Source organism: Astatotilapia calliptera, chromosome 15 (assembly GCF_964374335.1).
Source record: "Astatotilapia calliptera chromosome 15, fAstCal68.1, whole genome shotgun sequence".
In the NCBI taxonomy this organism is placed as follows: Eukaryota; Metazoa; Chordata; class Actinopteri; order Cichliformes; family Cichlidae; genus Astatotilapia; species Astatotilapia calliptera.
Genome location: NC_137436.1, coordinates 35,289,120 through 35,312,929, shown reverse-complemented (window position 1 = coordinate 35,312,929; position 23,810 = coordinate 35,289,120). Strand labels below are relative to the sequence as shown.

The following is a 23,810-nucleotide window of genomic DNA, read 5'->3' as shown; positions in this document are numbered from 1 at the left end:
CACAGACAGCATCATCAGAAGGAAAGTTGATAAAATAAATTGCAAATTTTGTATTGTTCGATACATATGCGTACCGAACCGAAAGCACTGTATCGAACGGTTCAATATCAATACGAGTATCGTTGCACCCCTAATAGCTATCATTAATTTTGATCCCAATTGACCGAACACTTCACAGTATTCATAAATGTCTTTATAAACTTTGACTGATTTGCATTTTTCCATCATGAATATAACTCTGTGATCGCTTCTCTCTCTCTCTCTGCCTTTAATAGCCTAAAAACCAAGAAGTGGGTGAATGAATTCAGGTAAGCTGTTAAATTACACTAATATACAAAATATCTGCTCTATTTAACTGTGATATTTCTTTAAATGCTTTGAACTGTTTTAAATGACCTCGGTTGAACCACCTTTGTATTATTTCTAAAATGTATCACAGATACGGAGGCTTCTCCCTCGGAGGTAGAGCTGTATCTCAAACCCAATATCTCCAAGACTCGGTCATGGCCATCAGGACTCGTTTCCGAGTCCCACAGGTACAGAGAGCCTTGAGATGAGTGCTTTAATAAGACTAATTTTTTTTTCTACCTTTACAGAGAGAAAAGCAGGGAAAATGGAAGTAAAATATTTAAAAGGGCTGGAAGTTCTACTGCTGGTGCCAGGAAAAGCTAGTCCTGACCAGAGCACCGGCTAATAACAATAAAAAGCTTCACCCACCATCCCCCACACCACATGATTCCCCATTAAAGCCGTCAACACTGAGAGTCTGCTTTTTGCTTCATCACAGAACAGTTCACTGGGAAACCTGCTGCACAGACTCCCAGAGGTCTTAGGAGGGCTGAACAGTGAAAACAATGTGAAGGTAAATGAGCGTCTTTTTATCTGTCTTTGTGTCTTCTGTTTGTTTTTCCCCAGACTTTAAAGAAAGCGATGTAGGTGATGCGTCCAGATATTTGTGTCTGCTCAAACGCTCTCTTTTCTGTGCTCAGGTGTGGTACAACAACAAAGGCTGGCACGCCATGGTGTCATTTGTCAATGTGATGAACAACGGCCTGCTGAGAGCGAGTCTGCCGCCAGGTCCTGAGAGGAGGAAGCACGGCATCACTGCCTACAATCACCCACTCAACCTCACCAAGGAGCAGCTCACTGAAGTAGCCATGTTAGTTCACTGCTGTGGAGAGTTCAAGTTCACCAGTTTGGCTCTTGTGCTCGTTGTATTAGTTCTGTTTATGTGAGGGGGAAGATTAGAGTGGATTTAAACTCTGCACTGTTGTAAAAAAATATTTTATTTTTTTTCTTTTAAAATAAAGAGGTCCACAGTCCTCTGATGTGTTTTTCTCTGCTTTCTCCTTCAGGATGACTACATCGGTGGATGTCCTGGTTTCCATCTGTGTGATCTTTGCCATGTCCTTCGTGCCGGCCAGTTTCGTCCTTTTTCTGATCGAGGAGCGAGTCAGCAAAGCTAAACACCTGCAGTTTGTCAGCGGGGTCAAACCGATTCTCTACTGGCTGGCCAACTTTACCTGGGACATGGTCAGTACAGCTCGAGATAGAAGAAGTTAACTGTCCTCACTCAGACAGATTTGTATGCATCAGTGTAAGTCAGGAAGTTTCATCAATCCATTTACTACTGTAAAGGGTACTGTCACTGTAAAGACCATTACACACAGCATTGAGCAATAATGAGCTGGTCCTGATGTTTCTGAACAAGACAAGGAAGAAACTGAGATTTCACGGTTTGATCCAGGAGTTGCAGCTGTATCACGGTGCTTTCGCACACATTTCAGGATGTCGGTGGGACAGTTTGAGCTCTCGTTGGCTTCCACATCTGAGGAAGCAGAGACATAAGTTCAGAGACCTGATTGACCTGGAGAAGCGTCTAGCTGTGTGTCTGAAGTAAAATAGTATTATTTTACTGTTTGTGGATCCAATACATGTTTTGAGCTACGAGCGCTCTTGTTGCCAAATGCAGTGGTCAGATTGATCAATGCTGTTTATTCAGACCCAAAGAAATCAGAAAATTCAAGCTCAGTATGAAAAAATAAATGTCCAGGGAAATTACTGAGCATGAATAGTTGCATTGAGAATCGTCCCAGAAACATTTTTAACACGAAATATTTGTACAGATTTTACATGTCAGGTGTGTAAAGGCCTTTAGACTATCATCACATACTTGACTAGATAAAAATCCAGGCTCAGGATAGTTTTCCCTTTTTTCTTTGTTTCCAGTTAAACTACACCATTCCTGCTATCATGGTGGTGCTGATTTTCATCAGTTTCCAGCAGCAGTCATACGTTTCTGAGACCAACCTGCCCGCTCTTATCCTGCTCCTCCTGTTCTACGGGTGGTCCATAACCCCTCTTATGTACCCAGCATCCTTTGTGTTCACTGTCCCAAGCACAGCTTATGTATTTTTGACCTCCATCAACCTCTTCATTGGAATCAACGGCAGCATCGCCACCTTCGTCCTGGAGCTGTTTGTAGATGAGGTAAATTTTACGCAGGCGTGAAGTTCAATTACTTCTTCACCTGTGTTCTAGGAATAAGTAAGGCATAAATATATGTAAATAACAGTAACTATGCTTTAACCCTCTTGTTTTACATTTTCTTAACTAAGGAAATGTTCCTTAAAATATTTCTCTGCAGTAGAAACATAATTTTGTTTAATGCACCTTTAACTAATACATCATATGTGAATGATTTTGTCTTTCCAGTATCTGAACGAGGTGAACAGAATCCTGAAGAAGGTGTTTTTAATCTTCCCTCATTTTTGTTTGGGACGAGGACTTATCGACATGGCCAAAAACCAGGCCATGGTGGATGCGTTCAAAAGACTGGGTACATACTAGTCAGCCTCAAAAGAGTTATTTGCTCTTACAAAGACTAAATATAGATGTAATGTCTCTCCTCCAGGTACCAAACCAAGCCTGGACCCCCTTCAGTGGGACTTTGTAGGAAAGAACCTTTTTGCAATGGCAGTAGAAGGTGTCGTCTTCTTCATCTTTACCATACTCCTTCAGTACAAATTCTTCATCCGCTACAGGTAAAAAAAATAAATAAATAAATCTATTTTTAACGTTCTCTGCACTCGTTTCTCAGGTTGTTTCCCTTTTCCTTCCTCTTATTGCTGCCGTGCAAGTGTGTCAGTTTAATGGATAGAAATTCTAAAATCAAATAAAAGTGGGATCTGTGAGTTGGTTGCTTGTGTGTTTGTTCAGGCCTTGGTGGACTAAGCCTGAGTTGCCTCCTCTTGGTCCAGAGGATGAGGATGTTGCGAGAGAGCGAGAGAGGGTCAAAAGTGGGAAAGCACACTCAGACATCCTCACCATGATCGACCTGAGCAAGGTACAACGTGCAGGAAATGTAAACGCTGAACTTGTTTAGGTCACTAATTAACTCTACTGCAGCTAAATGTTTCTCATTCGAGAGACTCTCACTGATGAGCTGTCCTCCTCCTACACTGACACAGAGTGGTGAATTTCAGCTTAAAAATGTAACAAATAAGCTTCTTGTTGTTCAGGTTTATAAAGCCGGCAGAAAGCCAGCCGTAGACCGTCTTTGCCTCGGGATTCCTCGCAGCGAGGTGAGGGATCTGCGCACCAGTGATTGTGAAGACACACACACACACACACACACACCCCCTTTGGCTGTCAGCTCTGTGTTCTTTATCCATGTAGTTACAGCCACATTATCACAGGGACTGTTTTATGATATTGTAAATGCAACTTGAGGTACTGCTTTTCACCACTGTAACTGCTATTTATACTTTCACATGTAGTCAGAATCAGAGAGGGTTTTATTGCCAAATGTTGAGCAGATTTACAACATTAGGAAATTGCTGCGGTGCTTCAGTGCAAACAAACCGTCATAAATTACGCTTAAATAGACATGAAAATAAAAATAAGAATTAAAAGTGCTAAGTAGATAGATATATACATGATATATACATGAGTGCAGGTGGTGATCAGTGCCAAACATGGAATGATGCAGTGAACAGTGTAGTGCTGCAGTATCTAAAAATACCATCGTTACTAGCAATGGACCTACTTTTTCTATAGTTGCTTCTGCTAGTAAAAGCTTCTGTTATCTTATGACTTAATAACTGAGCTGTGTGTATATAAATAGAGATGTTTGTAGCATACTGCTCTTATGTCTCTGCCATCCAGTGTTTTGGGCTGCTTGGGGTCAACGGAGCTGGGAAGACGTCAACATTTCGGATGCTAACTGGAGATACACCTGTCACTCATGGAGAGGCTTTCCTCAGCCAGCACAGGTACAAAGCGTGTCTGCTGCAGTGACTTCAGCCCCTACAGAACTACTATTGTACCAAACCACAGATATTGCATCAGCTATTTCTCTGCTCTCAGTGTGCTGACAGAAATGGAGCGGGTCCACCAGCTGATGGGTTACTGCCCACAGTTCGATGCCATCAGCGACCTGCTCACAGGTCGGGAACATCTGGAGCTGTACGCCCGCCTGCGGGGGGTGCCAGAGGAGTTCGTCTCTAAGGTGGTGTAAAATTCCCAAGCTAAAGTTTTATGAAGGAAGATATGCTGAAGAGTTGGTGTTTTTATTTAGCTAAATATGTGGCCATTGTAAAAATCTAGGTTTTGTCATCTTTAAATGTTATTTCAAGAGGTGAAGTATCAAGTTTGGCTACAGTCAGCAGTTTCTCTGCTGTTCTCTAGGTGGCACAGTGGGGTGTGAAGAAGCTGGGGCTTACTCAGTATGCCGATCAGGAGGCTGGAGGCTACAGCGGGGGCAACAAGAGGAAGCTCTCCACAGCCATCTCCCTCATCGGGTCTCCACCTGTCATATTCCTGGTGATGATTCAGCTTAATAGAAAAGATGCGGTTATTATTGAATGACCTTCATCCTTAAAATATTCCTAACTTATATCTCACTCCGTATCTCCTCTATGCTCCCCCACCACCTTTTGTCAGGATGAGCCTACCACTGGCATGGACCCAAAAGCCAAAAGATTTTTGTGGAACTGCATTCTCAGTGTCACCAAAGAGGGAAGAGCTGTAGTGCTAACCTCACACAGGTACCAGTCAGTTCAGCTTTATTTCATTCCCGATGGAGTTTTGTATTGTAAAGGCAAAATATTTACTGCCGTCTCTAAATGTTTGTATTGTCAGCATGGAGGAGTGCGAGGCACTTTGCACCAGGATGGCCATCATGGTCAACGGCAGGTTTCGGTGTCTTGGGTCTGTGCAGCACCTGAAGAACAGGTAAGCAAACGCTAGTGCTGTGCGATACAGCAAATATAGGCATACGATCCGATACCAGCTAAACAATATCCACTTACCTCTACGAGCCGCTGCACTTCTCCCCGATTTAATGTCTGGTGTGTTGTCTACATTAGACAGGCTGAAAGTGCATCCTGTAGTGTTTTGCATTTCACCCCCAGTTCTGACTTAATACTGAAAAAAAAAAAAAAAAAAAAGTACTGAAAATAGCCTTGACCCTTTCAAAACAGAATGTGAACAAATTCGTGAAGAGGTCAGGATCAGAGAAGTTTATCTTCTCATGTAACAGTCGTGAATCACGTGCTTCGTTCCTTCCCGTCTTTCAGGTTTGGTGATGGATACACCATCATCCTTCGTTTGGCAGACACCAAATCGGACCCCGACTCGTGTCCCGTCAGCACCTACATGAAGGAGTGTTTTCCTAGTATTGAGCTGAAGGAGCGGCACCAGAATGTGCTGCAGTACCAGCTACCTTCGCACGCCTGCTGCCTCGCTCGAGTCTTCGACGTGCTGGCAAACAACTACGAGGAGCTGGGCATCGTTGATTTCTCCATTTCACAGACCACGCTGGACCAGGTGAGGGCTGTGATGAAGGTTTAAAAAAAACCTCTTTAGTGTTTTGGAAAATGACTATTTCTGCAAAATGGGTGGTGTAAGTCTCATGGCCTATGATCCCGTGTAAGTGGAGCCAAGTGATTCTTTCTTAGTGATTTTCTCCACATGTGGCGCTGCGATACCCGATCTGCCAAATCCCACTTTAAAGCTTGGTCATAATTAAACAAGACTTGGGTCAGTAAAGAAAGAATAAGTCTCAGTGATACTAAAGCCCCTTACCTTTTGTAGGTGTTTGTCAACTTTGCCAAGGATCAGACTGATGACGACTGCCTCACAGATGTGGTCGTCAGTAACGGGACAGCACAGCCAAACGCACCCGAGCACAGAGTTAATCCTCCCGTCAATAAACCACAACCACCAATCGTTCCTCCTCAACCAAGCAAAAGTCCACACCTGCCTGGGAAATCATCTGACAGCAAGTCAAAGGCGGGTAAGCCGAAAAAAGAAAAATCTAGCAAAGGCAAATCTGGCTCTGTGGCAATGCGCGCACTACCACATCCAGAGGAAATGGCCCGGGAGGTGGCTACGGTGAGCCGCAGGGCCAGCACTGAATCAGACGGCAGTAACAGCGGTCTTCAGGGAGAATCAGGCAAATCTCGTGGGTCGAAACGCAGAGCAGAGAGTTCCAGCAAAGATCCCTCGGTTCTCTTTATAGTCGGCGGCAACTCAGAGGAGAGCACGCTATGAAGCGGACTGGCACTAAACGAGCGGACCAAAGACAAACAAAAGCTTCATCTTCCCCTCTGTATGTCATTTGAATGCTGCAAAGTCTTCACAGGGACATGAAAAAATGAGCACTTTAAAGTCCATCAGTAAGAAAACGCCAGTGGACAAGTGGACTGAAATGTTACTGTCTGAGAAAAACAGAGTAGAAGCTTTAAAAGAAACAACCGAAGGTCCTTTGTGGTAATGACTTCGGTGCCTTGCTCAGCTCTTTCATCTGTAACTCTTTACCCTCCACAGCGAGTAAAATAAGTACAGAAAGCATCAGTTTTCTGAGTAAATATATTTCTAAAGGTGCTGCTGAAATCCTCACCAGATGACAGTAAAACTATACCATATCAAACAATAGATGTCCACAAATTATGTTTTGTGTTATAATGAGAAATTACACTGGGAAAAAGTGCTGAACACAGTTACTGAAATTGATTTAATACTTTGTTTAAAAAAAAGGATGCATATAGGCCATCATGGATGAGTGCATCCACATTGTACCTGCTGATTTCAGGTCTTCTTGCAGATCTTGGAGAACTCTTCTGATCATCCTTTTCGCTCCTCTGTCTGGAGTCTTGCAAAGAGCCACTGGTTGTGACTGGTTTGTGGTGAAATTATGTCCTTTCCACTTCACGATTATGGCCCCAACAGTGCTCACTGGAACCGTCAGTAGTTTAAAAATTCTTCTGTAACAATCCCATCAGTATGTTTAGCAACAACAAGCATGTGAAGGTCTTGACAGATCTCATTGGTTTTACCCATCATGAGACGTTTCTTGTATGACAGCTTGGTAATGAGACACATTTTATAGGCCATCAGTTAGAACTGAACCAGCTGATATTCATTTGCACTAAGTGGCAAATTACTAATGACTGATTTCAGCTGATGTCATGACTTTTGCCTTTTGCATCTACTTTTTCCCTGTGTCATTTCTCATTATTACACTTAATTTATTATTAACTTGATTTATTATCATCTGTGGTTTGATTTATTTGCATGTGTGGATTGGATGGGTTGTTACTGACATCTGGTGAGGATTTCATGCCGATAGCACCTTTAGAAATAGATTTACTTCAAAAATTGGCGACACGTTCAGAACTTATTTTACCAGCTGTATATGGGTTGATTAGTCTTACACTGTGTTTTCTCTTTCTGTGTCAGTGTCATCACTCCTCATTGGTTTATTTGTCCTGAATGAATGTTATGCAGGGGTCGCTGCTAAACCAGTGAGCAGTATAGCTCAGGATTCAGTCATTAGACCTATTACAACCTCATCTTTGTTTTACAAAAAGCATTCTTTCAGTCTGAATACTGAAATATTCAGACTGTATGTTTTATGTTAATTCTCAAGGTGGTTTTATAGGTTAGAGGGCATTTGAGTGGCGGGTTGTTTCAGGACTATACAGTATCTCTTTTGAGGAGAGAATTTACCTCTTATTGTTTTGTAAAAAACAACTTTATTATATCTTTTATCTGAATGTTTTTTTATTTATCCAAATTTTTATTATGCAGACTAATCTTATTATTTATGAATTGGGGGGGGGGGGGGGTTCTTAACTTTGCTTGCTTTTCCTTAAAAGAGCTGGAAACCTCGTGATAAATGAGATACACGGGTGTCACTGTAGACGTTAAATTCATGTCAAACATGCCAAAAATTCCACGTTCAATCAAAGAAGTAATATTTAACAAAACAGAGCAATCAGTGAGACAAAAACATTGCCTTCAGTCAACAACTGTTTTTATTCTGAACTATGTGTTTGTTTCTTTCTAACAAACGACACACTGGCTGCTGAATGTTACCGTACTGTAATGGCATTTTTTATTTATATATATATATATATATATATATATATATATATATATATATATATATATATATATGCATGAGACAAACCTGACGTATCAGAAGGATTTCATTCCAAAATGCAACCTGTTTTTAACAATGTGGGGCAGCTGGATGGGTGAGTGATTAGCACACGTGCACTACATGGATAAAAGTAGTGGAGCAGCCAAGGAAACCAAAGCCATGTTTGGAGTTTGACCATCTGTCATTCTCAAACACTTCCTCCACTTACAGCTGATTGTGGGATATCTATGAGAGAAGAAATGTCACAAACTGCGGCTGTGGCGTCCTGTTACTGCACCAAGCTCAATTTCAGTGAGCTCTCTCCAACAGCACATTCTTTCGGGAATCTTTGTAAAGACAGACGGCATGCTAGCTGCTTTAATTCAACAGTACAGACTTACTCCCAATACTTTTGTCCATGTAGTGTAACCTTAAAGGCTTCTACAGCTGCGTGCTGTAATTTCCCAGCTCCCTCTCTTATATTTCCTGTCTAACTCTGGAAAAAAGGCAGAAAATGTTTAATAAAAGATCAACAATTATACTAAAATGCCCTGAAATACTGCAGAACTGAAACTGTAAGCTGGATGTCTCATTTTGGAATGAATATGCTGTTCTACTTGAATATCAGCTGTAAGATGTACGTTATTTCCTTGAAGTATGGTAGCTTAAAAGAATGTCTGGTGTTCTGAAAAAATTAAAAATATCTGCAAGTTATGTGTGGTTGTTGAGTCACTGCGGCGTCTGAGCAGTCAGGTGGTTTGGCTGCACCATCCTGAGGAAGATGAGAGGCGCTTTGGGTGCAGGATGAAGTGGAGGAAGGCTCATCTGTCTGTTTACCCTGCAGGCACCAGGTGATCTGTCTTTTCCAGCTCGTCTGTTTTAAAGGAGAAAAAAATGTAGAATCAAATTTTACCGTTTATTTGGTGTAGATATTTATGTGTACACACACGAAACCTGCATAAAACTTGCTCTTGTGATAATATTTGTTCAGTTCAGCTTGGAGTATTAACACTAAATTTAACTAACTGACAAGATTTTATGTGTCACTGACTGTCAACAGCTCCTGTGGATTACGTACTACTGAAGTCAATAAAAAAAATAATTTTCTTAAAGAAATAATCGACACAAATAAATATCAGCATTTAGAAGACATCATACTTCTTGGGGTAAATAAAGTATATTTAAAAAAAATTAAGGGAATGCTCGATCATCACAGTGTGACACAGAATCAGTTAAACTTCAGGGATACCAGTGTGTCCAGTTAGGAAGCAGAAACCACTGTGAATCCTCCTGGTTTGGTACAAATGAAAGCAACTCCATGAGGATGCCGTGACCTCCTGATGTCCTTCAGCGGGACCTGAAGGAACATCATCCAGCAGTCCCGGGTTTACAGTGGGTCAGTAATGGCCTGAGCAGGCATATCGTTGATGAAGGCCAGTCAAGCTGCAGGGTGCTAGACTGTGAGAACAGGACATCAGGGCCCTGTGGACTGCATTTCTGGCAGTTTGATGAAAAATCTGCCCGTGAACAGCCCACTGGAGGTCATTCTGTGGGGCTGTGGCAGTGCTGTCCCACTTCAGACAATAGTCTGCCCTTCTACTGCCCTGTCCAGCTCTCCTTGTGCGAAGGCCCATCTCCTGGTATTTCTTTCAGTCTTGAAACTGTATTGAGAGAGACAGCAAAACCTCTGACCACATCTTGAAGGAGTTTGACTACATGTGTAGGTACTGTCTCATGCTACCACTAGTGACAAGGACATGAAATTATAAAGTAGAGGAAAAACTAGAGAAAATCCCCTACAAACACATCCCCTTATTGTCTTATTGTTGCTGCTATCTAACTGGACAGACTGCTGTCCCTGAAGATTAATGGAAACTGTAACATCCATCAAACGTACACGCTGCCCCGCTTCCCATCCTGCTGCCCGACACTGCTCTGATCTGTAAAGGCCACGAGGAGCTGATCAGTCCGGTCTTGTCTCCATAGTCCTTCCTCGGCCCCTCTCCTCTTCTTCCTCAGTCTGTATGTGACAGTTTGCAGCAGTGCATTCAGGCTGGACAAGGTGATGTCAGGAAGCTGAACCTCAGCCAATCTCTGCACAGAAAAGAACAAACTCAAAATATGGGACAATCTCTGAAGCTGTGGGGCGGGAGGGACAAAGGATAAAAATGCTGTGCAGTCCCATATAAAGACAGGCATATGCTCATGCTAAATAAGCCCTGACTGGAAGCCTACATTTCCCACAATCCAATCTTTAAGCTGCCAACTTCTTTTAGACATTGTCCCAGCTTGCTACATGCTGCGTTTCTTTTCTGATGCTCAACATCTACTATTTCTACAGGCTCTGAGGTGCTCCCCCTCAACCCTTCACCTGTGCTAAATCAGTAGACTGCCTCTTTAATGTTTAATACACTTCCATCAAGGACAGGAACCACTATGTTCAGAAAATGTCCCAGTGAATGGATCTGAAACTAACTCACACTCTTGGAGAACAGGGGATTGTCTATCCAGGGCCTGATGTCTGAAGCCTGCGCTGTAACTGCTCCACTGCCTCCAAAGCCTTCTGCTCCAAGCTTTGCAGAGCTGGTTGTTGCTTGTTGATGCACAGTGATGGCAGGCAGAGGAGTGAGACAGCCTGAGCTCTGATCAAATGGTTTTGGTTCGCTTATAGGCGGCGGCAGAAATGGAGAAGTCAGTGAGAGTCTTGCTTTGGTTGTTCTCTCTGAGGTTAATCCTGACTGGAGGTCAATTGCGTTTTGTTTCTGTTCCACTAGTTTGCTGACAGATGGGTCTCTGCTGCTGGTTTCTGTTTCCTGTCGACTCATGGAGGTGTTGCTTTCTTCTTTCTCGTCTTCCTCCTCCTGCTCAGTCTCCTTAGCCAAGGTTAAAACCGGCATTAAGTTGACACAAAGCCTCATTATGTTCCCTGATATCTCACATGTAGTCCCGTCCTTATCTGTGGTGGACCTGCTGTCCGATGTGATCTTCTTTATCCTCTTCTTTGACTTCACTGTGCTCATCCTGGGAAATTGCTTCTTTGCTTCTATATTTAGTGGGAAACCTGGTTCTAGTTTTACTATCACTGTGTTGTTCTCTTTCCCCATCTCACTTAATAAATATACATAAAAACACCTTTGACCACTTCCTATGAAATTATTCAGACATATCCCACAAAACTTTATTGCATAAAAAACTTCCCTCTCTGATCTGTCAGGCTGAACTCCTCTCTCTCCAGCAGCAGTGGGAAATACTGAGAACAATTGGAGGTCTCTGTGGCTGGCCCATTAAATCTGCTGTTATGGTAACGAGCACACAAACTGCTGTCACCTGAACTTTAAGAAGAAAGAAACCAAAGTCAAAGCAGGAATAATGCCTGAGCTCAAAGCTCTCCAACATGGAGGGTTTTACAGATGATGGAGGCGCTTACAGAAATTATGACAGGAATTCTTGTTTGCTGAGGTGGAGCAAAGATCGTCTATGAGAAAGATGCAAAACGACCCACCAAGGAGACGTTTAAAAACAACAACAACATCAAACCATTTTCTTAGAAATAAATCTGAAAGCTTTTTTTCAGCTGCTTTCAAATGTCTTTGTTAAGAATCATATGCACTTAAAATTATAACCTTTAGGTTAAAGTGAATGCTTCAGTTTTAAACAGATACTCACTGGACAATGATAAATTTTGCTTATTTCTACACTCTATTGCATCAACGAATGTTTTAGTAATAGTCAAAAATAAAATGTTTCCAAACAAATTCATGGTCCATGTTTTATCATTCATCCTGAAGTCTTGTGTTATGAAGGATTTGTCCTCCAAATGTATTGTATTCATTTATAGTCATGTGAGACTACAAACTATGGACGGAGTGAGTGCTCTCTGTATTTTCCTCTCTTTGTTTGTGGAAAAGACAACAGCCTACTGTCAAGCTAGCAGTCAGCAGCTAGCTGCTGACCTGATAATCTGTCCGGTTTTTATATTTCTTGTGTCAACTGTATTGATTTACTTTGTTCTCGATCTGTAAAGATACAGACAGTGGGATCTTTCCGCCTATTTTTTCTGGAATAAGATGGTCGTTTTGACAAATAGCAATGAAGAACAGGATTATATGTGAGTAAAAAAAACAAAAATACGAGTCTGTTTCGTTAGCTGGCTGGCTAATTATTAGCCGGTAAAATAAGTCATATTAACATAAATAGCTAGGTTTATTTTCAGGAGTCGTTGCTTGTATTGGTTGTATTGCAACGTTTCCTGCACATAAAAATTTCAATACACTCTGTAGTTGGTTTTGGTTATTTAAGAGTTAAAGGGCAATTTTAACACTTGTCCTTGTGAGCCTTTTAGCACCTAACTAGCCTTCCTGTAGCGGAGTCTAAAGGTGAGAGGCGGTTCTAATGTTCAAAATCCTGTTTTAAGCCAGAAATCGCAACACCGACCATAATAACTAATACGCGTTTTTAAGGTTGCATTGAAACATGTTTCGTTAGGTCTTACTTATTAAACTAAGGTTTGGATGCCAGAGGGAGAGAATGGGCGAACCTAAATAGTCCAGGCACAGATTACATCATATTATGTTGCTAATAACCTGCAGAGCTCAGGCTAAAAATGGCATCAGCATGTTGACAACTGAGCTCACAGGAAGAAGCTCCAGCAGAGGCGGTCCACACAGACACCCACTGACCTACATCTGAAGCTGCTGTGGGATGCTCTGCTCTGTTCTGACCCAGTTACACAGAGAAACCAGAGGAGGGAAAAATCTGCAGCTTTCATGGGTGTATTTTCAGTTTTAGTAGGATAAATGTCATCTATATGCTTTCATCTTAGTTATTCCTCAGATAAGGTGATTACATGGCCATCCATGTAAATATGCGTATTTCAATAGATTTTTACTACAGCTGTTATTACATGTCGTTTCAGGGTGAAATTATTATTGTGCACCTGTACTAGGTGTTGTGCAGGAAAGGCTGTAACACAATAAATAAGTAAATAGTCAGTTATATGTGTTTATCCTGCTAAGGGCTTCTGTGAACCGGGCCTGTTACAGGGTACACCTTGCTTTTACTTTCACATCTGAGCATTTGAATAGGTTTAAATAAAGCAGCTTGAGGAACAAGTAAGCTGACTTGATTCCCTTGAAATTCCAACAACTCAATCAGATTTTGAGATTGGAAGCTGGAAATTCTTCTGAAAGATATATCAACTCAAACTCACTAAACTGATCCACTGTGCTCTGTTTTTCCAGCCTGGTAGAGGAGCGTAAATGCACCTCATTGCCTAGCTCTCCTGCCAAGCGAGTGTCACCCACCAAAAAGAAACAGTTCTATATCAACCAAGCCATCCGCAACTCTGACCTCACACCCAGGGCCAAAGGCAAGAAGAGCCTCCGCCGACAGGAGAACAGTAAGCTCTCATTTTACGTAAATTAAAAGAACGGCGTCAGAGACTGCAGGCTGAGCAATGCTGGGAAAGCATTGAAAGGATTACTTTGGGGAAGAGTCTCTGTGTGCAAGTTCAAAATGTTTTATAGGATGTATTTGAGGCTCCCGAGGCTGCTGGGCAACATTTTTACAAAGAATTCTGACGTTAGTGGCTTCAATACCTTAGAGGATGAGAAAAACGTTTACATTAGTTATAAAGTCATAAACCTGTCATTGCTTTGCTCATTTATCTCTCTCTAATCTTCTCCTTTGAAAATTAGCACGCTACCTTGCTAATCTCCTTGAGAAAGATGAGTGCTCCAAAGACGATCTGGAGGTTTGCAGCAACCCAGCCATCCCATCCATCTTCTATGAAGTCTGCACCAATGGAAACTATGTAGAGGTACACAAATTAGTGGCATTTGTTGCAAAAGTGCGAACGGCTTAAGAAAAGATTTATAATTTCACCGTGTCATGTTCTCAAATTTTATGTACTGTGTGCGCAAATATTTACCTGAGAGGTCCCACAGGAAACTGCCGCTCAAAAACCGTGTTTGTGTGTCCAAAGAAATGTAAACTGTGTGGTTTGGCTTGTGCGAGGTCTCACAGGGCACAGGGTTTTGAAGATCAGGAACGCTGTCTAATGTCATTTCTTGTCTTGTTGTTGTTTTAGCCGTGGAACGACTTCATGAATTGCTCTGGTGAGGAGCAGGAGAGGCTGCTCTCTCTGTTGGAGCTGGAGGAGGCCAAGAAGAAAAACACCAACCAGCTCCTCAAAGACCAGAGGAATGGTAAGTCTCACCCTTTGAGCCTTTAAAGTGAAGCTGTTTGTCTGACTTTGTCGTCTCTCTCTGCAGTAAATCCTGCCTTCACTGCTCAGGACTGCTTCCAGAGAATTGATCGCAGGTTGCGAGCAACTCTGAGGCGGAAACAAATCCCCATGGTGAGTGTCTTCTCTGCTTCAAATCTCTCACTGTTTGGTCAGTGATTGCATCACTCATGTATTTGAAGTCGTTGTCTTTATAGTAAGTAGGGGTGGGCGGTATAAACGGTATATTAATTTGGCCAACGGTAGAGATTTTGACTATACCGCTCTACCGCGATAGCACATTTTGTTGGTGTCAACAAGCTGCGCCTGTTTTGGTCAGTAAGCACAACCAGAATTCATACATATGGCACACTGTCGATTTTTGAGAAAATTAAAGGATTTTAAGTGTGCCCTATAGTGTGTAAAATACGTTATACAGAAGAAAATAATATATCGTGATATATATCATTACCGCACATGCTTCAAATTATACCGTGATATGGATTTTTAGGCCATATCGCCCAGCCCCAATCCGGTTGTTCAGTGATGACGCAACGAATCCTACTTCCGGGCCTAAAGTAGTCTGCGTTTAATATGGCTTTTGTGTTGTTAACATGTTTAATGTTATGTATTTTCTTCTATTTAATCTCAAAAAGCTCCTAAAACAGTCAGTGATCACTGTTGACCTCCCTCGGCTTTTATTACCGCTAATTATTTATTTAAGCTCAGTTTTTAAAACCTTAGGATGTAGCTACAGCCCAGCCCATGCAGCAGTATATGAATGACTAACCTCGTATTGTGGATGGATTATCTCAGTTGTTCTCCTGGCTGAAGTTTGGTCCTTTTACAGCATCCTGCCATGCGATTACATTTGTTCCTGACCACCGAGAAAACTCACGTTAACTTTTATCGAGTGGAAAAAAAGTTAGCTTGTTTATATTATGCTAACATAGCTGTGTCGCTAGCGGTCACGTAGCACATCATTATATACCAGCTAGCCAAACTTCAGTAACCCTACAAACGTCACTGCTGTTTAGTTTTCTGTCTTCATTTATGCTGGAAGTGATAACAGAGCTGTACGTTTTCATTTGTTTCCAAAACCCCGCAGTCAGGACATGCTATATTGTATTTAGATAGAAGCTAGCGAGCTAACTCCCTGCTAACTTCTACCTCCGTTAAATGTCATAAATTCCATTTTCATGGATGCCTGGATGTTAAACTCAATTGTTACACCTGGTAGAGCAGAACGCTGATCATTTTATTAAAGATGAAAGACTTTAGACAGTTTTTCAACTCTCAGTAATGCCATAGTGATCGTTTGATATATGGACCTGCAGCGGAGTTTAGACCCAGACACGGCTAGTGATGTCAGACTGAACAACCGGATAGTAAGTTCAACTCATGTTAGTTTTATGTAGAGCCAGTTATCTCTTAACCACCACTGGCAGGTCCTCTTAATAGACCCATCTGCTTGTGGCTTCGTGCTGCAAGAGTTATTTCCTCATTGATTAATCTTCCTATTTTTTTATGTTTTATATAATGTTTGAAATTTGTGAAAAAGAGGATGTTCATTAGCCTTCTGTTGTATGAATGTGCCCAATGAAACACTGAAGAAAATCAGAAATTATAAGATACTCCTAATCATTATCAGGGACAAAGATGATGCGCAGGGACATGAGAGCAGGACTCCCTGAGATCGCCTGCTGAAGTTTAGTATTTTTCCCAAACACAAACTATGAATTTTGTGAGATCTGTGGTTTCTGCTTCTCTCAGGGAACGCTGGAAGTTCTGGAGGAAAACCTTCTGAGCTTCTTCAACGCTCAACCTCACTCAGTTTACACAATCAACCTCAGCAGCAGGTAGAAATCCTCTTCTTTCAGTTGGTGTGTCTGTGCTTCTTCAAAAGCTTTTCATTCACTTTAGTCTTTAATTGGTTAGACTTTGATAATGGACAGTGGAATTACACCTGTGGGAAGTGGTCTGGAGAGCTCAGTGGAATGTCATTTGTCAAGTAAAATCTGAGCAAATTACGACCTAGTGATCCTCAGTGCATTGCTTTGGCACCTCATTAATGTGTTAATTAATCTCATCTCAACAATGCTGCTGTTTGGATTGTTCTGACAAACATGCAGGTTGAAAACATGCAGGTAAACCTGCTGTATTAGATTGCATCAAGTCTTTATCGTCTGTCACCATAGCGACAGGAACAGGAGAAAATAGCTTACAGCCGGTGGTGAATACACAGTCTCCCTTTGTCGAGATGTGCGGGGAAATTTGTACACTACACAAACGTAGTCAGTTTGAATCAAGTGGGTTAATAACTGTCACATTTCTGTTGTTTGTGTTCGTCAATCAGCTTTGAGAGGCTGCTGCTTCACGCCATCTGCCAGTATATGGACCTCGTCTCTGCAAGTGAGTGGCAATAATGCATAATGGCTCAGTCACACTAGGGTAAAATTAGGATGGTAGATTGCCAACATGTTGCAGTCTGAGTCTGTCTGTGTCGATGAGCACAACTCTTCTGTGGCGTGTCTCTTTGCAGTAAAGGTTCGACTCAGCCGATTAGTTATTTCAGCTCGTTATATTACTGTGTAAAGGGAAGGTCGCTGAGCGCCTGTGTCAACCTATGAGCTTCTCATTCACTCATTTTATTTCTGTCTGATTGCAACAAAGCAAACAGTATTTATATATATATTTATTAGGGGTGCAACGATACTCGTATCGATATTGAACCGTTCGATACAGTGCTTTCGGTTCGGTACGCATATGTATCGAACAATACAAAATTTGTAATTTATTTTATCAACTTTCCTTCTGACGATGCTGTCTGTGTTGAGCGCTCAGTGAATCTGCGCTCGACTGCTCCGCCTAGGCTGCACTGTCGAGCGCAGATCCACTGAGTGCTCAACACAGACAGCATCGTCAGAAGGAAGAGCGCAGGGCAAGCTAGCGAGACAGAAGTTAAGCTCTCCTTACAACATGGACCTCCCCCACCCTCATTCAGATCTGGCGTTTGGAATTATTTTGGTTTTCATGTGAGGTATGACCCTGAAGGTAAGCGCGTCATGGACTAAAGTAAAACAGTATGTTGGATGTGCCACGCAATGCTCAATTACATGGGTGGGAGCTAGTGTGTTAGCGCAGTTAGCTCGTTAACGTGTTGGCCGTCTAGCCCCAGGCACGGGGCGATCAGGGGTAGCTCGTTAACGGAGATTTGCCGTGTTGTGGCGTTAAGGTCATTTCAACGAGATTAACGCTGACAGCACTAGTGGGAACACAACGAATATGACTGCGCGTTTACGCCGACATCATCCTAGTGCAAAGACAAGTGGAAGCAGACAAAAACAACAAGCATGCATGCTACAAACTTTACTCGAGTCATTTAGACAGCCGTTAGCACATGATTCTCCTTATGGGGACCTGATATGTTTAATATTGTGGCGAGCTCAGACAAGGTGGAGACGGAGGTGTCGTTTAGTCTTGCTTCCCGTGAGCTAGCCAGGGAGCACAGCCGTTTATTGACATCTGCAGAAGCACACTGCCGCTAGCTAACTGCTCAGCGCGGCAACCGCACAGCAACAACAACACACAGGGCGCCCTCTGACCCCGGAAGGACACACCGTCGCAGCGAGAGGGCGTCACCCGTCACTATGGCAACATAAACAAAACATAACTGTACAAACAGAACCCCGAACAGCCCTGACCCGCTACAATATGCTGCTGAGAATATAGCCCAGAAAAAGCGGATAGTATAACTTTTATTTTGGAAAGAGCCATTTCTCTGTAATAAACTCTCTTTTCCAAAGATGAGTGATTCCTCAATCAGATACAGGGCTTGCAAAATCGCTAGCCCGACGTGCCGGGGCTAGCGATTTTTCCAGTCAGGCTACCAAAATCTATCTCTGCCCTGCCCATCGGGCTATTGTAGGAAGGAAAAATATATGTCAATGCTTTTGCATTCTTTCGGAAATGTAGCTGGGTAATTAGGTCATTGGCATCGATGAGCCACTGTCAATATGTGACATATTGAAGTCGCCTTTGAATTTGCGCTTGTTTTTTGCTTTCACTTTGCAATCGCGCGAACTGTGTATAGAGAGCGACAGCACTGATTGGTGAGTGATGATAATTTGTGCACCAATTCCTCTGACATCGTCTTATCAATCGTTAGCTTACTATGCAAACATGACAAGTGAAATCTCCCGCAGCTTAAACATGTGAGAGGTTGATCGCGCAGAGAATCGCTGACCGTTATATGTGTGTGTGTGTGTGTGTGTGTGTGTGTGTGTGTGTGTGTGTGTGTAAAAGCAGGATGATATATATTTTAGTTCTGCTGAGCCAAATAAGACAGGTCAGGGTGAAGAAGTGACAGCCAAAGAAAAGCTTACCACAAAACGGAAAAGTAATGACAAATCAGACTATAAGGCGAAAAGAAAGTGCAGCTTTATGGTTTCATGGACAAAATAATTTCTGTGGCTGCAATATGACGAGCTATATAACCGGGGCTGCACATAAGTGGTCCGCAGGTGCGCATTCGCTGTCAAAATAAAAAAAAAAAAACGCGCACAAGATATGAAGTTGCAACGCATGTTTGCATACATAAGATTTTCTGGAGGAGGACAGACATTTGTTTAGAACTCTTACAGATGTCGAAGAAGCTCCTTTAAGCAATTACTTTGATGTGTTTAAATATATGTGTATACATATATATATATATATATATATATATATATATATATATATACACACAAAAGAAATAAATGAAAAATGTAAACATCTATGTTTAGTGAACTTTGCAGTGTTGCTCTGTGGTGCAGCTACGACACCGTAGCAAAGTTTACACACTATGTCTACTTGATCCACGTCTGACTCCACGAACCCATAATGTTTCCACACCACTGAAGTTTTTTTTTTTTTTACCTCTCTTTTCAACCAACAGCAGTCACTCTCCTCTCCAAATAACTTCTGCTTAGCTTTCCGAGCTTCCCTCGGGTCCTCTTAATTGTTGTGACGCGTGTTCGAAATGCAGAGAGGTGCGCTCGATTTGCCACACGGAGCAGCGCGAGAGTAAAGCACGAGGGAGGTGCTAATAATCGGCTCAGTCATTTTTAATGATCATTGAAAGCCCAGATCGTAATCGAGATTAAAATTCGATTAATTGAGCAGCCCTAATGCAATGTATTTTTTACAAAAAAAACCCCCCAAAACTTACTGGCATGTATCATCTTTTCATCTCATTAAAATTGGAAGATTTTGAGTTGTTATCATTATAAATGCTTCTGTCTTTACATAATCGTACTTATCCAATCCTGGCTGCGCCTGCTAAGCCAGTTTAGTTTGTTTCAATCACATCACAGTGATCAAAATCTATTTCTCGCTTGTTGGGCCTCCAGGCAGCGACTACAATGGCTTACGTCAGACTGAAGTGGTGAACAAGCAAGAAGAGTTCCTGCCTCCTGGACTCCTGCTGTCTGCCTACCTGGAGCAGATGAGTTGAGGACAGGACCACGCCCGTTTCTGGTTCTTCCTGCTGCAGACAGGAGCTCTGAAATGTAGATATGATGTGCAGTCTTCACACGTTGTTTGTAATAACCACCCAGCTCAAATGTCTGCTTCTCTTTCTCTCTGTCAATTTTCCATAAACTAGATCCAAAAACGCAACAGAATCGATCACTGGAGCGTTAGCTAGGTTAGTTCGTGCTTAAAGTTGAATGTTAAACTGTTGGTTGGGTAATATGTAGTGAGTATACAGCTCAGCAAAGCAGGGTCTGAACACAAAGTCGCATCTGAGGCTTACAAACTGATACCTGTTTGAGGTTGGTAACTTGACCTCTCCTGTCACACCGTTACATTTTCTACCCCACGGTGTGTGTACAAGCAGCACAGGAAATCCAGCTGCTGAATTTTACTAACAGTGGACTTAACACTTGACAAAACAGGCACAGTAAATTACAGCAGTAAGTCCTGAAATAGAAAGCATACTGTGTAAGGTCTGTGAGTAGTCTGCAGCGCTGTGTGTGTGAAGGTTTTAGGACCGTTCTTAAATGAAATGCATCACCGCCTGAAACAGTAGCCTGCATGAAGCATGAATTTTAATCTCTTTATTACTCACAAGAAAGAACACCTCTTTCATTGCTACTTGCAAATTATAGTTACTCTCTTTCTATTGTGTGTATTATTTAGAGGCAGATTGAGGCTTTGAGGTGGGTCTGAGAAACCCTTACAGTTCAATCAGAGGCATCTTTTGTGACAGCTGAGTAGCGGCTTTATGAGTTCTGCTTCCAGTGCATGTGTGTGCCATGTGGGCATTAGGTTCAGTTTTCTGCATGTGCAGCAGATCGAGCATAGATGCTGACAGACTGCTGCTGTCACTGCACACTGTCAGTGTTATGTCAGTAATAGCCAACATTTAGGATAAGAAACTATATTATTCTATGTTTTGGTGCATCAACGTACAGAGTGCTCTCTCGGTTTACATGAACACACAGCTTTTAACTGCTAACACAGATTCAATGTATACTGTACCTACAGTAAATGGGGGATAAAACCTGCTGAGCTTTGACTCTCAGGTATGTTAAATCTCAGTATTTGCATCCCTGGAAAATACTTCTGCCTTATGAACACAGTTTCTATGTTTTCTCTGTACAATTTTCTACTTTGTACTGTACTTGGGTTTTGGAAACGTGTATCCAGGTTATTTAAGGAAAAAGAGACTTTATTTCTGTTTTCTTTTTATAATGACGGCAGCAGAGTAACAAAACTTGACCTGTTGGTGCATTTTGTCAACAACCAAAGTGTGCGTGTGAAAATCCAACTTCTCAGGCTTTTGACTTGTCACTCTGAATGTCATGTAGTGCTCATTTCTGTGTACTGTGTAGAGCCCAGCCTGTTTTTGAATAATGTTCACCTCGGGGCCATGTCAAATTTTCCATTACATGTACACATAATTGTGCCAATCATGTTACATTTAATTGACTTGTGCCAACATTTGAATTGAAAATGCCCAAAAAGTTTGAGAGCTTTATACAATAAACTGAAAAATCTTTGTGTATGTGTGCATATTTATAAGTATCGCTGCAACTATTAAATGATTTAAGGTTTTTTTTTCCATTTTCTCATTTTATTATCGTCAGAATGCTGAAAACAAAATCTGTGTGAGTGCTTTAAATAAATGGAAGTTAAAGTGTTCATTCACATTTGTAATATTGACTTAAAATCAGACCTAGTTTTATTCTTGAGATTGTTCTCCTTCTGCTGACCTAACAGCACAGGTATACGCGAAGGCTAACAGCTCTTCTCCAGCATCATTGCTCCAGTTCAACAACCAAATCTGTGTGAGATCAATATCCTTTTTTATCCATGTTTAAACTGAAATATCATCGTGCAACATTATGCCTTTGGACCACTTTTCTAAGGGTAATCATCATAGTATAAAAGTTTTATGTATGTGTTCCTTAATTCCTTCTGGATGAGAAGAGCAATCTTGATGAAACTTTGTATAAAGAAAATTAAATATGTAAATCACATATTAAAAGATTTTATACAAATATATATTTGTACATTTAACAGGTCAGCTGTTCTCCACCACCCCTTTTTCAATCCTGGCCTCTCTAAGAGTTCTCCCTGCACTGACATGAGTAGCACAGGGGGACAAAACCTTGTGGTCTCTCAGCAGCCTTCAAGTTGCAAAAGAGAAAGAACGCAGAAAATCAGTTGCAGTTCCCAAAACTCGGAAGAATTTTCTCAACAAGAATACGTCAACGCATCAGCCAACCCATCCTCCTCTAAAGATGATCTTGAAATATCTAAAGAGACCCTTTTGGGAGATCACTACGAGGTTGAGGGTTTCCTTGGAGAAGGGCGCTTTGGTATTGTAACCAAATGTCGCAATACAAAAACCAACGAAGTTGTTGCTATTAAAGTCAACAAGAGAAACAATGAAATTCTGCAACAGGCAAAAATGGAAATTTTCATCCTGGCGCAGCTACGAGGCTTGGATGCTGATAGATGCAACATTGTTCAATGGAACGACTTTTTTGTTGAAGGTCACCGCATCTGCTTAAATTTTGAACTCCTCGATCAAAGCCTGTGGCAGTACATGCGGGACCGGGGGAACCGGGTTCTCCCAATAGGAGAAATCAGGACAATGTTATTTTGGCTCGCAAATGCTCTGTTCCACCTGGGTTCTTTGGGAATAGTGCATGCTGACCTCAAACCTGGAAACATAATGGTTGTGGACTGCTATGAGTGTCCCATCAAAGTCAAACTTATAGACTTTGGATTTGCATGTCCCGCATCTACAGTGATTCCTGGTGACTGTGTGGGGACGGTTGGTTATAGAGCACCCGAGGTTATGATTGGTAGTCTATTTAATGAAGCAATAGACATGTGGTCCCTGGGGCTGGTAGCTGTGGAGCTTGCTACAGGGCTTCCTTTCTACCCTGCGAGAAACAATTATGATGTTTTGAAATTCATCATACAGACCCAGGGACAGCCACCAGATCATGTTTTAGACTCTGGCTCATACACTGATAACTAAAGGGAGTGCAGAATTATTAGGCAAGTTGTATTTTTGAGGAATAATTTTATTATTGAACAACAACCATGTTCTCAATGAACCCAAAAAACTCATTAATATCAAAGCTGAATGTTTTTGGAAGTAGTTTTTAGTTTGTTTTTAGTTTTAGCTATTTTAGGGGGATATCTGTGTGTGCAGGTGACTATTACTGTGCATAATTATTAGGCAACTTAACAAAAAACAAATATATACCCATTTCAATTATTTATTTTTACCAGTGAAACCAATATAACATCTCCACATTCACAAATATACATTTCTGACATTCAAAAACAAAACAAAAACAAATCAGCGACCAATATAGCCACCTTTCTTTGCAAGGACACTCAAACGCCTGCCATCCATGGATTCTGTCAGTGTTTTGATCTGTTCACCATCAACATTGCGTGCAGCAGCAACCACAGCCTCCCAGACACTGTTCAGAGAGGTGTACTGTTTTTCCTCCTTGTAAATCTCACATTTGATGATGGACCACAGGTTCTCAATGGGGTTCAGATCAGGTGAACAAGGTGGCCATGTCATTAGTTTTTCTTCTTTTATACCCTTTCTTGCCAGCCACGCTGTGGAGTACTTGGACGCGTGTG

The 23,810-nt window shown here is 41.8% G+C and overlaps 3 protein-coding genes and 1 long non-coding RNA gene across 9 annotated transcripts in view; 2 read left to right on the top strand and 2 right to left on the bottom strand.

The window, feature by feature from the left end:
- abca7 (ATP-binding cassette, sub-family A (ABC1), member 7) overlaps positions 1–9,142 on the top strand; it is a 30,162-nt gene extending 21,020 nt beyond the window's left edge. For all 4 annotated transcript variants that reach the window (XM_026194349.2, XM_026194348.2, XM_026194347.2 and 1 more), the window contains 17 exons: positions 276–308; positions 440–536; positions 788–862; positions 990–1,159; positions 1,356–1,533; positions 2,230–2,490; positions 2,716–2,839; positions 2,915–3,044; positions 3,220–3,346; positions 3,522–3,584; positions 4,168–4,274; positions 4,369–4,510; positions 4,690–4,824; positions 4,945–5,048; positions 5,143–5,235; positions 5,580–5,829; positions 6,097–9,142. In XM_026194349.2, coding sequence (XP_026050134.2) covers positions 276–308; positions 440–536; positions 788–862; positions 990–1,159; positions 1,356–1,533; positions 2,230–2,490; positions 2,716–2,839; positions 2,915–3,044; positions 3,220–3,346; positions 3,522–3,584; positions 4,168–4,274; positions 4,369–4,510; positions 4,690–4,824; positions 4,945–5,048; positions 5,143–5,235; positions 5,580–5,829; positions 6,097–6,555 — 2,548 coding nt within the window. In that variant the 3' untranslated portion in view covers positions 6,556–9,142. The remainder of the gene's footprint in view (positions 1–275; positions 309–439; positions 537–787; positions 863–989; positions 1,160–1,355; positions 1,534–2,229; positions 2,491–2,715; positions 2,840–2,914; positions 3,045–3,219; positions 3,347–3,521; positions 3,585–4,167; positions 4,275–4,368; positions 4,511–4,689; positions 4,825–4,944; positions 5,049–5,142; positions 5,236–5,579; positions 5,830–6,096) is intronic.
- On the bottom strand, positions 5,030–7,231 carry LOC113037360 (uncharacterized). Its single transcript, XR_003274620.2, has 3 exons — positions 7,084–7,231; positions 5,313–5,427; positions 5,030–5,224 (listed from the first exon to the last, which is right to left on the bottom strand). It is a non-coding gene; the product is annotated as an uncharacterized LOC113037360 (long non-coding RNA).
- LOC113037357 (uncharacterized) lies at positions 8,509–12,340 on the bottom strand. Of its 2 annotated transcripts, XR_003274619.2 has the most exons (4): positions 10,909–12,340; positions 10,326–10,522; positions 9,678–10,089; positions 8,509–9,302 (listed from the first exon to the last, which is right to left on the bottom strand). XR_003274619.2 is itself a non-coding variant. In XM_026194343.2 (3 exons), the coding sequence occupies exons 1-3, from the start codon at positions 11,530–11,532 to the stop codon at positions 9,158–9,160; spliced, it is 966 nt and encodes a 321-aa protein (XP_026050128.2). In that variant the 5' UTR covers positions 11,533–12,340; the 3' UTR covers positions 8,509–9,157. The 2 variants fall into 2 exon arrangements, 1 of the variants encoding a protein (XP_026050128.2); XM_026194343.2 differs by lacking the exon at positions 9,678–10,089.
- A 54-nt stretch (positions 12,341–12,394) lies between these two features.
- On the top strand, positions 12,395–21,836 carry r3hdm4 (R3H domain containing 4). Of its 2 annotated transcripts, XM_026142904.2 has the most exons (8): positions 12,395–12,536; positions 13,669–13,826; positions 14,125–14,246; positions 14,517–14,634; positions 14,701–14,786; positions 16,425–16,510; positions 17,008–17,063; positions 20,042–21,836. In XM_026142904.2, exons 1-8 carry the CDS (start codon positions 12,496–12,498, stop codon positions 20,143–20,145), a joined length of 771 nt encoding a protein of 256 aa, XP_025998689.1. In that variant the 5' UTR covers positions 12,395–12,495; the 3' UTR covers positions 20,146–21,836. The 2 variants fall into 2 exon arrangements, with proteins under 2 accessions (XP_025998689.1, XP_080145738.1); XM_080289612.1 differs by lacking the exon at positions 17,008–17,063.
- Positions 21,837–23,810: the final 1,974 nt, after the last annotated feature.

Coding starts and splice junctions, on each gene's coding strand:
- LOC113037357 (XM_026194343.2), bottom strand. CDS start 11,532: ATGGGGAAAGAGAACAACACAGTGATAGTAAAACTAGAACCAGGTTTC. Junction 10,523..10,908: donor ATCCCCTGTTCTCCAAGAGT/GTGAGTTAGTTT, acceptor TTTTCTGTGCAG/AGATTGGCTGAGGTTCAGCT. Junction 9,303..10,325: donor GATGGGAAGCGGGGCAGCGT/GTACGTTTGATG, acceptor CCTTTAAAACAG/ACGAGCTGGAAAAGACAGAT.
- r3hdm4 (XM_026142904.2), top strand. CDS start 12,496: ATGGTCGTTTTGACAAATAGCAATGAAGAACAGGATTATAT. Junction 14,787..16,424: donor GGCGGAAACAAATCCCCATG/GTGAGTGTCTTC, acceptor TGCTTCTCTCAG/GGAACGCTGGAAGTTCTGGA. Junction 16,511..17,007: donor ACAATCAACCTCAGCAGCAG/GTAGAAATCCTC, acceptor TTCGTCAATCAG/CTTTGAGAGGCTGCTGCTTC.